The 15,209-nt window shown below is 38.8% G+C and overlaps 2 protein-coding genes across 3 annotated transcripts; both read left to right on the top strand.

Annotated features, from left to right (window-relative positions):
* Window positions 1–2,479: 2,479 nt before the first annotated feature.
* On the top strand, window positions 2,480–9,236 carry LOC134637105 (metalloreductase STEAP4-like). 2 transcript variants are annotated; one of them, XM_063487449.1, is made up of 11 exons: window positions 2,480–2,728; window positions 2,836–2,984; window positions 3,361–3,468; window positions 3,562–3,632; window positions 3,757–3,844; window positions 4,566–4,844; window positions 5,009–5,103; window positions 5,204–5,314; window positions 5,946–5,988; window positions 6,082–6,246; window positions 8,545–9,236. In XM_063487449.1, the coding sequence occupies exons 2-11, from the start codon at window positions 2,856–2,858 to the stop codon at window positions 8,800–8,802; spliced, it is 1,347 nt and encodes a 448-aa protein (XP_063343519.1). In that variant the 5' UTR covers window positions 2,480–2,728; window positions 2,836–2,855; the 3' UTR covers window positions 8,803–9,236. The 2 variants fall into 2 exon arrangements, with proteins under 2 accessions (XP_063343519.1, XP_063343518.1); XM_063487448.1 differs by having other exon boundaries at window positions 2,480–2,984.
* Window positions 9,237–12,015: 2,779 nt separating this feature from the next.
* On the top strand, window positions 12,016–14,318 carry LOC134637106 (serum amyloid P-component-like). Its single transcript, XM_063487450.1, has 5 exons — window positions 12,016–12,062; window positions 12,317–12,371; window positions 12,779–12,881; window positions 12,966–13,263; window positions 13,371–14,318. Exons 2-5 carry the CDS (start codon window positions 12,317–12,319, stop codon window positions 13,587–13,589), a joined length of 675 nt encoding a protein of 224 aa, XP_063343520.1. The 5' UTR covers window positions 12,016–12,062; the 3' UTR covers window positions 13,590–14,318.
* Window positions 14,319–15,209: the final 891 nt, after the last annotated feature.

Here is a 15,209-nt window from a genome sequence, read left to right as displayed (position 1 = left end):
TTTTCCTTCTGGGTCTCTCATATTTCTGCCTTAAGAAGGATGTTTTTAGATGTGGCCTTTCTGGCTGTGTTGGGTCATGGCCTGCAACCCAAAACATTACCTCAAAAAGATAGCTAAGGAGGTTCACATGAGGACATTCAGCGCCTTAAGGTAAACACAAACAGCAGATGTGTCATGTAGAGGAGGTGAAGCGAGAAGAGGGAAAAGTCACTGTACTAAACTTTAGCCTCAGACCAGGATGTTTTTTTGCCCTTCTCTTTTGCCCAGTGGCACAGGAGCTTGTTTGCTTGGTCACACCTCAGATCCAACGACCTCTACCCGTCAAACCTCTACAATATTGTGGAACCATTATCTAGAATGACTTCTAACAAACCAACCACCTCTTTGTATAATCGTCCTTGATTTTAGACATCCAATCACAATCTACAGGAAATTTTTCTGCTGTGTGTCACTATCACTACAACCGACCATCACACTCAGATAATCTATAACCTGGTGTCCATCTCATCCAGTAACACATGATCAAAGTCTAAGTTCCTCTGCGATCAACGTTCTTCATGTATGTATGCACCGAAACCTTGAACAGCGCGACTAAAAGTCTCTCTTTTTCACTATAACACCAAAGGAAGCTGGATGTTACTCTATCTGTGAGCCTCATTTCATGCAGAAAAATCTATTAACATAGTATGGGGCTGTAATGCAGTCTGGCTTTTGCTTAGACACTCATATATTGCAGTGTAAAGCCAATCATGGTAATGGCTTTAGCCTGGGAATACTGGAAGGCCCAATCATCAGCCTGAGAGTGCCTTTTTTTCAGACTTGACATTTGATATGTGATTGCTGCTTCCATTCAGTTTTGTTTTGATCATCAGAAATCCACCCACACTGTTTTAAGCTAGATTGTTTGGTGCATAGAGCTCAGAAGTACTTAAGTGCAGCTCTTGTGCTCACAGAGGTCTAGCTCTGCGCTTTAGTGCCTGGGCTTTTACTGATTGAACTCTGAACCTCTGGCTAAGGAACTCCTGGTTAGTTATAACTGACCGCTTGATATGGGAAAAAACAAACACTGTATCATATAAATAACACTGACCAGCTAGATTTACTTAAACTTTAACTATTTTTTTCACCCAGCAGACATTCATTTGTTTACTTTTCTTCTTACTGTATTTACTGATCTGATCAAGCCAGATGCTGCTTTTCCTCCAACCTTCTTATCTTGTGGGAGGAAGAGCAAGTAAGTAATTGTTTACCAAGTAGGAGATTAATTGCAGTTAAGGTCTCTGCCTAATTATGGGCCAAGAACCCAGATCAGCAACAAATTTCATTACTTTTTTTTGTTTCTTTGTGCATATATGCATATGTACTCGTGTGTGTGTGTCTGTTTGCATTAGTAAAGTATTGTTATATTTGTGGACAATACATCCACACGGCAACCACTTAGTGATGCAGCACAGCAGAGGGAGTAATTACAGATTAGGATAGGTCACTAGGCCTGAGGTTCACCTCAGCCCTGAACGGTGGAGCTATTTTGGACCTCTGGGAAAATAGGAAGGGCTGCACTCAGAGGCCAGCTTAAGTTACGAGGCTAAGAACATTAATTACTCACTGGGACAACACATGAGTGCAGTTTAGACTGTAATTGGTGGGTTTGCCTACAAACTCCATGAATCAGGGTGCACCTCTTCTGACCACTGTATCACTGACTGATTATGAGGATTGTGTTCTTTGACTCCCAGTGAACCACAATTATCCTTATGCTATTAAAATAAGTGTTATTTGTTTTGCACTCAAGACCAAGCAATTATGTAGGTACAGGATGTGGGAATTTTACAGTCATAAAGTGGGGATTGTGCAATGAAACAGGGGAGAGGGGGTCGGGAGCATACCAGTACAGTGTGACTGCATTCTGTGACCTGTAATTGGTACACATAGTCTGTTTGGGGAGAGCTCAGTGCAACAATGTGAATTTTTCCATGAGCAAACTGTAACATGTAATATGAGGTGACTGTGATATTATCTATGAAGTTTTTTGTGTGTGTTTAATTTGAGGCACGGTTTCCATCTACATGTACAAACCTGTTATGGTGAGCTTGTCTGAGCAGAAACGTTCCACACGTTGATTCTTAACTGCACATTTCCTTCATGTCCTCATATCAACAACTTTCATCTACTGCATAATCTGGGTTTCTTGTGCTGTGACTTTATGTGATAAAGTGGGGAAAATATTTTTTTCCAGCCATAGTACATTGAAGTCTTGTTTTCCAGTGTTGCATAATCTGTGTGGTTTCCCAGAAGCCTGCCATAATTCTTTACTTTGCCACAGTTTTCCTGGCAAAGCAAAGCACAGAGACACAGAGAGGCTCAGATAGAAAACTAAAGGGCTCTCTGAAACCTGCCTCCAACCTTTTGCCACAGAGTTTCCCAGATTAAACAGACTTCAGTCTGAGCCAATCCTAAAATGGGAGGGGATAGACCAATACAAAAACTGACTCAGGACTGAAAAATCTGTCAGTCTAGAAAGTGACAGAACAGACACATGAACTTGAGAGGCAGTCAGATGGTCCACTGGCACTTTTTCCAGAAGATTTCCTTATTTGAAGTAACAGTAATTTAGTTACAACTGTCTTGAACTTGGACACATTACTCATAATATTCACATTGCAGTCCAGCTGTCACTGGGCTTGCAGAAGACCTGGTAGAGCGTTTTGTTCTTTCAGAACCACAGGAGGTATTCTCCCTTTTTGTGTCAGACTTTGGCCGTGTTGTGTGACAGACTGAGAAGAATGTCAAAGGAGGTGAATTCAGAGAGTGTATCTCTGTGTCCTTTGAGCACAGCAGCAACCACTGAGCAGGAGATGCTATGTATCTTTGGGACGGGGGACTTAGGGCGCTCTCTGGGCCAGCGTTTGCTCCAGACTGGCTACAAGGTGGTGTACGGCAGCCGCAGACCCCACAGCTGTGGCCCATTGCCTCCGGGAACTCAGGTACAGAGCATGATGTCTGTTGTTTTTGTTGTTCTTGTTCTTATTTGACAGCTGATATCACAACATGTGAACTGAAGGATAGTCCTTAACCAAAACAAATACCTGTGTTCAAAGTGCATAGTTAATGCTGTGAGAAAAGCAGCTCTTCTAATCAGGCTTGACCTTGTTTAGCTAAACATGTTTGCTGATAATTTGTGTACGTGCAAGCATCTCTCCAGATGTTGCTGTTTTTGTTTGTGCTCTACATTCTGCATTGCTTTGTTTCTTGTCCCGACTGAACTAGAATGTCAAAATAAATGAAACCATTTGTCAGCGGTTGTGTTACTATGTGTCATGACTGTGTGTGACAGTTCTCCTGTGTTTATGTCTTGTGCAGGCGATGAGCCATGTGGCTGCAGCCCAATCAGCCAGGCTGGTTTTTGTTTGTATTCACAGAGAAAACTACAACTTCCTGGAGACGCTTGCACCTCAGCTCAAGGGGAAGGTACCTTGTTGCATAGTGAGATGACTTTGTGTGACAAAGCACTTGGATCATTTCTAACTTTTCATCCACTGTATTGATTTAATTGATTGGAAGGTTCTGGTGGATGTCAGCAACAACCTCAAGAAGAATATGTACCCGGAGGCCAATGCTGAATATCTGCAGAGGTAAGAGGAAACTAGGGCAGTAATGTAATAATATGAAATATTGGGATATCTCATGGACCATGTGAGTTGAATCGCCTAAAAAAATGTAAGAACATGAGGCAAATGATTGTTGTTTAATAACCAGGCTAATCCCTGGAGCTCAGGTGGTGAAGGGTTTTAACACCTTGTCTGCATGGGCCCTTCAGAATGGACCTTCAGATGCTAACAGACAGGTAAAAGCTACATCTGCTTGTTGTGTTAAAATCTCCTTGCTTGCATGTATACTAGGGGACATGTAAAAGGCCTTATAGTAAAAAGCATTACGTATTTGCATGCAGAGCCACATGCATTTGACAGTCTCTGATATGTTCACACAGCGGGTGCTGACCAACAAGTTAAAAATAATAATCTCTTTCCTAAAGGAAAGTATTTCCAACCAAATTATATTATTAACTCATTTTGAAGTTTTGATCAAACCAATGCCAAGCGAAAGAGGAGGAGAGGAGTCAGCCTCATGTCTTTCCTGAGAATGCTGTCTCTGTGGTATCCTTGAATCAATTAACTCCACACTCTCTCTTAGATCTAAGCTTCCCATCATGTGTTTTGCTCTCTCACTGCAGCATGTATGTGTTTTTCTGCTCATTTTGATCCAGTTTCGGAGTCCCAGTGGACAGTAAATAAAAAATAAAAACCACAGGAGAACGCGTGTGTTGTGGGGAGTACATGTTTATGCACTGGACTATGTTTAATTTTGAGCACCATCAGCAACATTGCATAGGTGTTGAGCATTCCTATGACCACATTGACTGTCAGTGTGTCTCTATTGGTTGATCATCATGTGTGTGAGATTCATAAACATAAATGTGTAAATGTAGAATGATGAACACCTGCACTTCTCACATGGGGCGCTTCTCGAGCTTTAAAAATTATAGATTGTTTTTCTTTCCTCTCCAGGTGTACGTGTGTGGGAACAGTCTTGAGGCAAAGCAGGCAGTAATAGAGGTGGCTACCAAATTAGGCTTCACTGTTCTGGACAGGGGGTCTCTGACTGCAGCCAGAGAGCTGGAGGATTTCCCTCTGCAGCTGTTCCCAGAGTGGAGGCTGCCCTTGCAATTGGCCACTGGCCTCACTGCCTTCTTCTTCTTCTATCTACTCATCAGAGATGTCATCTATTCGTATGTGGTGAATGATAAAGACATCTCCTTTAGAATCATGGCATCCTTGGCCAACAAGGTAAATCCTGTTTATTACCTTACAAATTAGCACATGGTACACTTTGAAAAGTCACCGCCAAATGTATCCCATAAAAAATGACTAAACAAATAAAAAGTTTTCACTTAAAACTCATGGATTTCATCCTCAAAACAACTTGCGCTGTAATTGTCTCCTTCTTTCAGGTGTTCCCCATCGTGTCGCTCATTATGCTGTCTTTGTGTTACTTGCCTGGAGTCATAGCTGCCTTCCTTCAGCTCTACAGAGGAACTAAATACAAGTCAGTAATCAAAATAGGATGCAATTATATTTAATCCCAGCAGAGAGGTGTGCAATTTTCTAATCATTTTTGTGCCATACTACTCAAACCTATGTTTCAGGCGTTTCCCCGACTGGTTGGATCGTTGGATGTTGTGCAGGAAACAGCTGGGACTCATAGCTCTTGCTTTGGCTTCTCTGCATGTGCTCTACACTCTTATCATCCCTATCAGGTGTGTAAGAGCTGCACATCTTCATGCCTCTTCATTAAACATATCTGGGACTGTTTATAACTGCTCACTAGAATAACATTGTTTGGGAAGATGTACATGGTCCCAAATGTCATTGACTTTCTTTTGGTCTCTGGTTGCCACATCGTTGACAAATGCTTCATGTGTGGATTCAACTTTAAGCACTAGTTTTAGACTACCCATGAGAATGGATGACATTTCAGGGTCTGGTTGCCTAGGTAACCCTTTCACATATTTACTATTATCATATGTTAATCAGTGATATCCTGCTCCGGTATCAAACGCTCACCTGAAAGCTGAGAAGTTTATTTCAGTCCCGTCCACTTTGTGTCACCATTGGTTAATTTGCTTGTAGTTGCATAATGTTGAAAAATGTCCTTCCCTTTCTGATGTTCTCTGGTCGTCACGTCGTTGCACACATCCCACTAATCTATTACCACAGAATATGTAGCTATAACGATAAGCCTAAATCATGCTTTAATAAACTTGTGAATAATGTTAATTTAGCAATTCTTGTGACGTCTTTAACTAGGTTTTATTTTAGATGTTAAAGAGTTATGCCCATCTAAATTGTCCACATGATTTTTCTCTAAATAATCGTTTTTGCCCTCAGATATTATGTGAGATACAGACTGGCAGCACATACTATCTCACAGGTAAGACTTGGAAACATTTTTAATGATACCTATTTCCATCACTCTGTAAATAGCTGGTAAAAATGTCTGTTCTTTGTTTGCTGTGATTTTTAGATCAGGGAGAATAAAACGTCACCGTTTGACACCACCATGGCCTGGCGTACTGACTCGTACTACGTTATTGGAATTCTGGGATTTGGCCTGTATCTCCTTTTGGGAATAACCTCCCTCCCTTCTATCAGCAATGTGCTCAGCTGGAGAGAGTTCAGCTTTATACAGGTAAGACAGATATAAAATGTAGTATCTAAAGTGATGTATCCCTAGCAGAAGGGGATTGATCTTTGAATTTGTTAGAAGTCTGGCAGCCAAGTTTTCAATGAGCTGGAAGCAGAAGAGGAGGGATTTATAGCAGCCTAAACATCATGAGATGAAAGCATGGAGCACTTTAGCAAGATCTGCTAGACAGTAAAGAAAAGAAAGTAATAAAAACATTAACTGGAGAAAACTTAGACCCAAAGTTGCCTTGTAAACCTATCCTAACAAGTTAATAGGATTGACCTGCTCATCCAATTCAGTTTCTCACTTATTTAGAAAATATAGCTGACTTAAAATGTTCTTATTGAATAAAAGAGGCCGGAACTATATACTGTACCCTGTTAACTTAAGTTGTGATTCAAGAGCCAGGGTAAGTTTATCAAAGACATCTATACAATCACACCACTTTTTACAATCAGAGGAACTGTCCTCCGATGGTCACTATAACAAATGCAGGTTTTCCATCTTTGATTTATAGTATGTGGTTCGTGCAAACTCATATTGGCACATTAGCGAAACAAAACTCTTGGCCTGATGAGTGAATTCTGTTTATAAGAAGAAAAACTTCAAGTCACTAGTGGAGGAATGAGAGTGTGGGATTTTTCCCTGGAGCTGGCCCACTGATGTTCCGAGCAATCCATCCAACAGATTTGTGCTTGTACAGAAGTTGGCATCTTTGCTTATTACTGGAATCAATTAATATCAGATAGAAAATGGAAAGCATGCTCTCCATCTAGAGCAGGGGTGTCAAACATAAAGCCTGGGGGCCAGAATCAGCCCGGTGAAGACTCCAAACCAACCAACTGGATGGTTTTGGAAACAGAACATTTGGACATTTACATCTGTGTTTTCAAAAGTTTTACAGATTTTCCTGATGATAAAGAGATTCCCCGTGGCTATCCATAAAAGGCCAAACTAATTAAGTTATAGATTTCTATAATTTAAAGATGTCACAAAGATAAAATGTGTTTGACATCCCGGATCTACAGTAAATGAACATTTTTGCTACTCTCTGGTTTACTCAATCACGCTTAAAAACAAAAACAAAAATAACAGAAGTTTCAAAACTTCTTTTTTTTTTTAAACAAAGAACAAATAAACACAGTGGCAGGAAAGAGCATTTCTGTGATATTTAATCTGTCAATTTCTTATAAAATGAATACAATAAAGCTCATTGGTAAATTTAATTTGTTTCAACTGATCATCTACTCACTTGGCCAGGAAAAGCTGCAAATGACAACCAGATTGATGATTCAATTAACACAGAGATGCTTTTTATGAAATATCCCTAGTTGGCACTCACTTCTAATATGTCTGCTGGAGATGCTTTAAAATGCACCATCAAATGTTCCACGTACTGCTACTCCACTATTGCACCTGTTTATACTCGAGGCTGCTGAGGAGCAGTTAGTGTGAAATTTGACAGAGAGGCTACTGGGCCTTTAAGGAAGGATTCTGGCAGAAAAATTGTTTGGTAAATTCTTCACATTGTGTCTAATTTGTGAAGGTACAAACTGTGACTGGTAAGAACAAATGTGGATAGGAAAACACACACATGGGCCAGGCAGCTGTGTTAAAGTTCCCACTGGAAACAAACTGTCAGAAATCTGTTAGTTACATTTCCCTCCTTTGCTTTCTAACTCTGTCTTTACTTGAACAGACACAAATAATGTTTACCTTTGTTCCCACTCTGACCAATCAAAAGTGAAATGGGACACACTACAGGGAACAAACTCATTCATAAATGTATCTGGGTCATGTCAAGCTCATATTCTTATTCCACCCCTCCCTTTACTCCAGCCCAAATTAGAGCAGAGATTTAAATGTTAAGTTATGCATCAGATGTAATTTGGGGGCATACATTATCCTGGGCCTCAGTCCTAAGGCTTTGTTCATGTGTATATAATGTATTTAAATGTGCACAAGTATGTATGTGTACCTTTATGTATATGAGTACACAAAGTCAAAGAGTGCATGCATTGCACATATGGAGCTATGTCTCTATTAAGGTCAGCTTGTCACTGCAGTTTTTGACTTCATATAAAAGAAAAGAAATTGTCTTTTATCTTTATTCTTTTTTATTTTATTCACATTTATCCCTCAGCACCTCTCTCCTCTGAGTGGCTGAGGCATTCACACACAGACAACATGTTCCTGATGCATAGAAACTGACTGCACATCATAACATCAATGCTTTCTGAAAATAAATGGGTGAATGAAATGTAACATAATGAAATGTTTCATTGTTTTACTGTCTTTCAGTCCAAGCTGGGCTACCTGACACTGTTCTTCTGTACATTTCACACCTACCTGTACGGCTGGGATAAGTTTCTTCAGCCTTCATCCTACAAATGGTTTATGCTCCCTGGCTACATGCTTAGTCTGGTGGTGCCTTCTGTGGTGTTAGTGCTCAAGCTGCTTCTCCTCCTGCCTTGCGTGGACAGCACTCTCACCCACATTCGACAGGGCTGGGAGAGAACTGATCCCGAGCAAGAACGCAAAAAATTACTCCTAACATAAGGCAATGGCACTGCAGGTACAAATGAATTATAAACACAGACGCAAAGGCATAGATGTCACAGAGCCAGGATTATATGTTTACAAGAAAACTGTTCAGTGTTGTAAACGTGGTACATGTAAAAGCAGCTTTCCTTTGCCTTTGTGTTCGCCTCCATTAGAGCTTAATATTTTTCCACATGTACCTCCAGAAGTGTTACATAATGTAATTTGAGATTCTGTGTTGTGTCCTCTATGACATCCTTGTAAAAAATAAAGAAAAGAGAAAAAAAAATACCATCAATCTGAACTTGCAGTGTGTAGTGGGTTATGTTTATTGCATTTATTGTTACGTATTTGGTTCTCACTGCTTTTCCTTTGTTCTTTCTTGTTAAACACCCATTATGTTAATTGTAACCACTGTAAATACTCTTTAAAATAAACAACAGTGTAACAGACCAAGATTGTCTTGTCTTGTCTCTCTTTCTATATCTCATTCTATCCAGAAGCTCAAACTTTGGGAGATTTCCCTGCTGAGTTGGCTGTGTCTCGTTTAGTCGTCTTGGTCTGATCCCTCTCCAGGGTTCATCCCTCTGGCTGATCAGATAGCGTTCTCTCAGAAACATTTGCTCTGAAGACCAGCCTTCTCCCCAGTCACTGCTGGATCTCATCACTAGGAAAGAGGAATTTGAAGACTCCTCCATCACCGTCGTCTGTTGAAAGAATCTAATGTTGGGTTGTCACAGTGCAGATAGGCCCGTGATGTTGCGCTGCCTCAAGTTATTTCCTGAAGTGAGTAAAAACACGTAGACGTCATTTTATTAGTAGCTGTAAATGAAATCTAATCATGACAAGTACAGGCATAGATGTGAAAGAATGTATTCAAAGTAAAGGATACACCATTCCTGTGACTCCCGCTGAGATAAAACCCTCCAGTCTCATAAAGTTGCCTTTTAAATGGCCCTTATCAGTAATTGAAAGCATTAAAAAAAACAGGACGGGGTGTTAAAGATCTATGCCACCGCTGGTGGTGTCAGTCAAAGTTGAACTTTTTGCCCTATCCATAAACAGTTGAAGTGATAACAACTTACTTGAGCCAGTTAGGATATGAAGGAGTGCCCTTATAACGCCATCTAATAAGGACAGTGCAAGGAATGGTAATGATAACACGTAATAAAGCAATTAAAGGACTCCAGATACAAAATATAAACTAAGAGGCAGTTTTATTGCTGGGAGTTACAAATGAAAATACAAAATACAGTCTTGACATGGCAAGGCATGAACCACATACACAGAACTTTAAGCTAGACACAGGAAATGAAACAGAGCACACAGCGCAGAGAAAACACAGCGGCAAGACTGACATGAAGACTGACGACATGACAGGAAACAGAAGGAAACTGAGGACTTAAATACACAGGGGAGGAAAAACAAAACATAGCACACGCAGGACAGGAGACTATCAAAATAAGACAGGAAGTAAGACACAGACTAAGACGTGAACTAGACGGTGGGATATGACCGGGCTGAGGAACAGAGAAAGAGAGAGGGACACATGGGGAAACATAGGTAAACATGGAGACAAGGCCGACTTCCACAGAAGTCGATGAGGACAAAACAAAAAACCAAAAGCAACCTAACAATGTCAAACAAGACTAGAGACTCAAGACTAAACTGCACAAAGCTCGAACTTAAATCATCTTCTTAAGGTAAAAATGCAAAATAAAAATCTAAATGCTGGGTCAAAGATTCAGGACCATGACATACAGACTTAACACTTATTTGATGCTTTCCAAGCAAATACTCAAAACACTAATTACCTTCTGTTTTCCAAGATGCTAGAAATAAAGCAAGTGCTTGTCGGTACTGATGTGTGATGTCCATGTGAGGGATTATGTGGTTTTTTTTGTTTTATTGTGACATCCACAAGAAAATAGCTACATACCTGGGAATACCATCAGCTGGAGGGCACTGGAGTTACAGACTTTAGAAAGAGTGCTGAACAGGCACATGCACAGATAGACCCCAGGTGGTGCTCAAGCACCTGACCCTTTGGGCAGGAAAGTTTTTTCCCCCACGTGTGTCTATTTTATAATTTTACATTTTAATTTTAAAGTTGTCCCATGGCATCAATTCCTAATTGAAAGCATGTAATGCCCAACAATTGTGTTTTGATAATTCTGCAATGCCGTACACCCCCTGGCCCCTGCATCGGCTTTCCTTGTTGTCACAATCAGTTGCTCGTGCCACTGGAGAGCTCTGAGGTGCAGCGTCACATCTCAGACCTGCCTTTACTGATGACAGACAGGTAACAGTAGTGTCTGCACTGACCTCATCCATATTTGTTATTGCTATGTAATTAAAAAAAACACTAAAACACATCAATTTAGGCAGTCAACATTAGCTTATCAAATGCAAGGTACTCAGATTTAAAATGCACAAGAGAAGTCCATTTCACTCTTTGTATGACAACAGAAATAATTATGTGATCATTAGTCTAATATTTTGGTGTCAGAAAGTTTAGTCCTCAAGCTATCATACATGTCATACATGTCAGTTTCCACAGAATGTTCAAAATTGAACTATTATCAGTACCATTGTTCATTACATTATTATTATCATTATAAATGCCTTAGTGTAATACAGAATAACCATTAATTATCATGTACAACGTTAACTTTGAATTTACCAATGGCAGCTCAATGCCAACAAAGGACATGTTATAAAACAGCAAGACAGAGATCTACAGCAGGCAGCCCTCTTCTGTCCATGATCATGCCATCAAACAGTGAGGAAGATGAAAGAACAAGTAGCTTATATAAGCAAGTAATAGCTGTGGTCCTGGATACCATTTGATTTTTTAATATATATGCCCCCAAACATGTGGCATTATTGTGTTGTTAGCTATACAATGTAGCATCAACTACAACTCTTAGGCATCACTTTGAGAATTTTCCATAATAATTTCATATCTCACTGTTTTATTTCACTTAGTCAAACGTTTTGAGCTTATTAGTCTCCCGTTGATACTCAGTTCATGGTTTAGTTGAGTATTAGTACAAACCAAGGAAAGTTTCAACTGAACTGACTTTCACCTCTGTAGAATTATCATCATAATGCAGATTACAGCAAAAAAGAAAAAGTAGGAAAAAAGAAGAAGTGGATGAAGGAAGTGAACACATTGACACAGACAAACCTTCAGAAATGGGGAAGAAGTATATAAAACTCAAACTTTCACAACATTCACAACTGCTGCACAGACAGTACCAGACACAGATTTCAAGGTAAGATGAGACATTCAAAACTGGCATGTGTAAGAACGTAAACTTAATTCTGCTATATACAAAACTTCATTTTCTTTCCTTTTGTTTTTACAATGAGCAATACAGGTGAAGTAGATAATTTACGCCTCTATTGTTTATTGTAGGAATCCAAAGCAAGCAGTAAACTGGTGTCACTAGTCTTGAGTATAATTCGAAAAAGTTCCATTTATATAATTAAGTATAATTTGTGCTGTGATTTTTTTGCCTTGTATTAGATGAAGCTGTTCCCTGTACTGGTGATGCTGACAGCATGTGCTGCAAGACCTCAAGGTATTTTGTTTTTTTTCTGAACAAAGTGAATACAACAGCAGATTTCTACAATGTTCATGTATTTTGTTATTCACTTTTAATGATACTTTGTTTTTTAATAACGTTATTAAAATTTATAGCCAATCTTTGTAACAAGACTAAGAAACAAAAAGGGTTTACATAGATTTAAAACTTGTATTTTTAATGTTGTTTCTTTCTGGCTTCATGTGAATTTGACTCCTTGAAAACCTTTGAGAAAAATATAGTATTTCCTTCTCTTAAGTTTTCTTATTAATTTCTTATTAAAACTGAGTGTTGGTGGGACCCCGCGCATATGCTTCTCTGTGTTCATAATTTCCTGCATTTTCCTTTTTCATAAAAAAAAGGAAAACCACTTGAAAAGTTTCTTCCTCTTTCTCTCTTCTCAGATTTGTCTGGTAAAATGTTCACTTTCCCACTGCAATCCAACAGCGCTCATGTGAGGCTTAATGCATCAAGATTGGATTTCAGTTCTTTAACACTCTGTCACAGGTAGCAATGAATATGTATACATTTCCTATAAGAAGCAACTGTATCTCTGACTGTGAAATAAGTCATCCTTTGCCATGCCCACAGATCATTTACAGACCTTAAAAGAGACCACGTTTTGTTCTCTCTGGCTACACCTGTTCATTCCAATGACTTCCTGATCTTCTGGGATTATACAAATAAAGAGATTGAGCCCCATATCAAGGACAGGAAAGCTGAATTTGGAGGACGAGACTACAAGCCAAACATGTGGCACTCTATCTGCACCACGTGGGACTCTGAGTCTGGACTGGTGCAGATTTGGTTTGATGGGCTACCTTCGATTAGGAAATTTGTCAGCACTGGAACAAACATCATAGGACCTGTTATAATAATGTTAGGACAGGTACAGTTTTATATTGTATATACTACATTCTTATGTGTTACACACACAAATAAATAATATACAATGTAGTTTTAGTCTAGTGTATCTCAACACTGCATTTTTTACAGGAGCAAGATTCCCACGGTGGCGGATTTGACATTAAGCAGTCTTTCGTTGGCATGATGTCTGACGTCCACTTGTGGGATCACATCCTTTCCTCCTGTGAAATTCAGAACTATGTGGATGAACTAAACTTCACGCCGGGGAACGTGCTGAACTGGAGCGCACTGGAATTTGAGATCATAGATAGAGTACTGATAGAAAATAAACTCATGACGTGTCACTAATCAGAAAATTACAAAATCAAAAATCTGGTCAAAAAAACTACTTTGTTTTTATGTCCATCATAAAGAATATTTTATGATTTTTTAAAAACCCTTTTATTACAATAATATGAAAGCGTTACACTGGTCGCTATGATTACGTTACATGTTGGTTAATCCATGAACAACATTGAGAACAAAAACTGGTGAGCATAATTATAAAAAATAATACATAATTTTACGAATTTCTAATTGTAAATTTATTGTAAAGATGAACAATAAATTGACAATTCATCAACTTGTGCTACAAATGTTTTTCTAGTCAGTGACTTCTGTGCATGAGAATAAAATGTTAAAAAAAAAAGAAAAAAGAAGAAGCTTTTGTTTTTTGCCAAAATATCACCATCAGCACTGTGTCACAAAGTGCAATCGACAGAGAAGTCCACACTTCTCCATTAAATCTGAAAACTCTGCATCTCTACTAAGTATTTCAACTTAATCTAAAAGGTGGTGTTTTAGATGTCGCCCTCTACTGGCCAAAACTGATAAATGCAGTTTTTTTTCCTTGTTTTGGCTTTTTAAAAAATAATCAGATCGTTCGAGTACTATTTGTGTAATTTTATGAATACTTAAATAAATATGTACATTAGCTGGATAGCAGTATAAATATATAAATGGACCTATACCATATACACAGAAGACTCTGGGATTTTTATTGTTTATGTGAGTAGTTCCTTTTTGACAGATGCCCGACGGTGGTGCAATCAGTGAAACTCACAGATGAACACACACTGTGTAAGAACACTGATAGCTGTGTTTGTTTTATTTGTTTAGATCAAACATGACAAAACACATAAAAGTGTTTTAGATTACCATAGAGCTGTTTAACACACACATCTATTAAATCTTTATGTATTTATGAAAATTGTGTTGCTATGTTCAGTTCAAATGTTCAAACGATCAATGAGTGTAAGTAAACAAGTCCAAGGAGCACATGCAGGAGCAAACAAGTGCTTTGATAATAAAATGGTGAAAAACGTGCACTCACGTGGACTTTTGATTGGCCGTGCAGGTCGTTCTTCAGCCAAATAAATACTAACTGTCAATAAAAGTCAATAAAACTACTTCTGCCTTTCATGCGTCCAAAATCAAAGTGAAAGTACAGAGACTTGATCTGTAAATGACTCTGCAGAATATCAGCTCTCATAGAAAAACAACTCACCAATCACCTCATTTTTGATATTTTTGTTGGAAACTGAAGAGAACCTTTTGAAGGCCCGATTCTTAGTGTTAGTGACCTTCTGCATTTCCACTAAAAAATAAAAAAAATAAAAAATTCAACAGTAAATTTGCATTTCTTACATCTAACTTAGCACTGGCTGGAATTAAATAGGACACAATAGTGCTATAAAGTGCGTAAGATGTTTTAGTTTGGACCAAACTGTAATGCAACTGGTGACCAAAGTACTTCCAGCTTTATTTACAGTCTCCCACTTTCAGAGGCTCAAAGGAAGTTTATCAAACTAATATAAGGATTGTTTTAATATGATAATAGGATGAAAATTCTTTAGTGTCTGGAATCCAGAACCCATGAACATCATCCGATGTTGTATTTCCTGGCTTTAGATGCTCTCCAAGGCCTTT

Source organism: Pelmatolapia mariae, linkage group LG10_11 (genome assembly GCF_036321145.2).
Source record: "Pelmatolapia mariae isolate MD_Pm_ZW linkage group LG10_11, Pm_UMD_F_2, whole genome shotgun sequence".
NCBI classification, from domain to species: Eukaryota; Metazoa; Chordata; class Actinopteri; order Cichliformes; family Cichlidae; genus Pelmatolapia; species Pelmatolapia mariae.
Note: the sequence above shows the minus strand (reverse complement) of the source record. Positions and strands in the feature narration are given on the sequence as shown.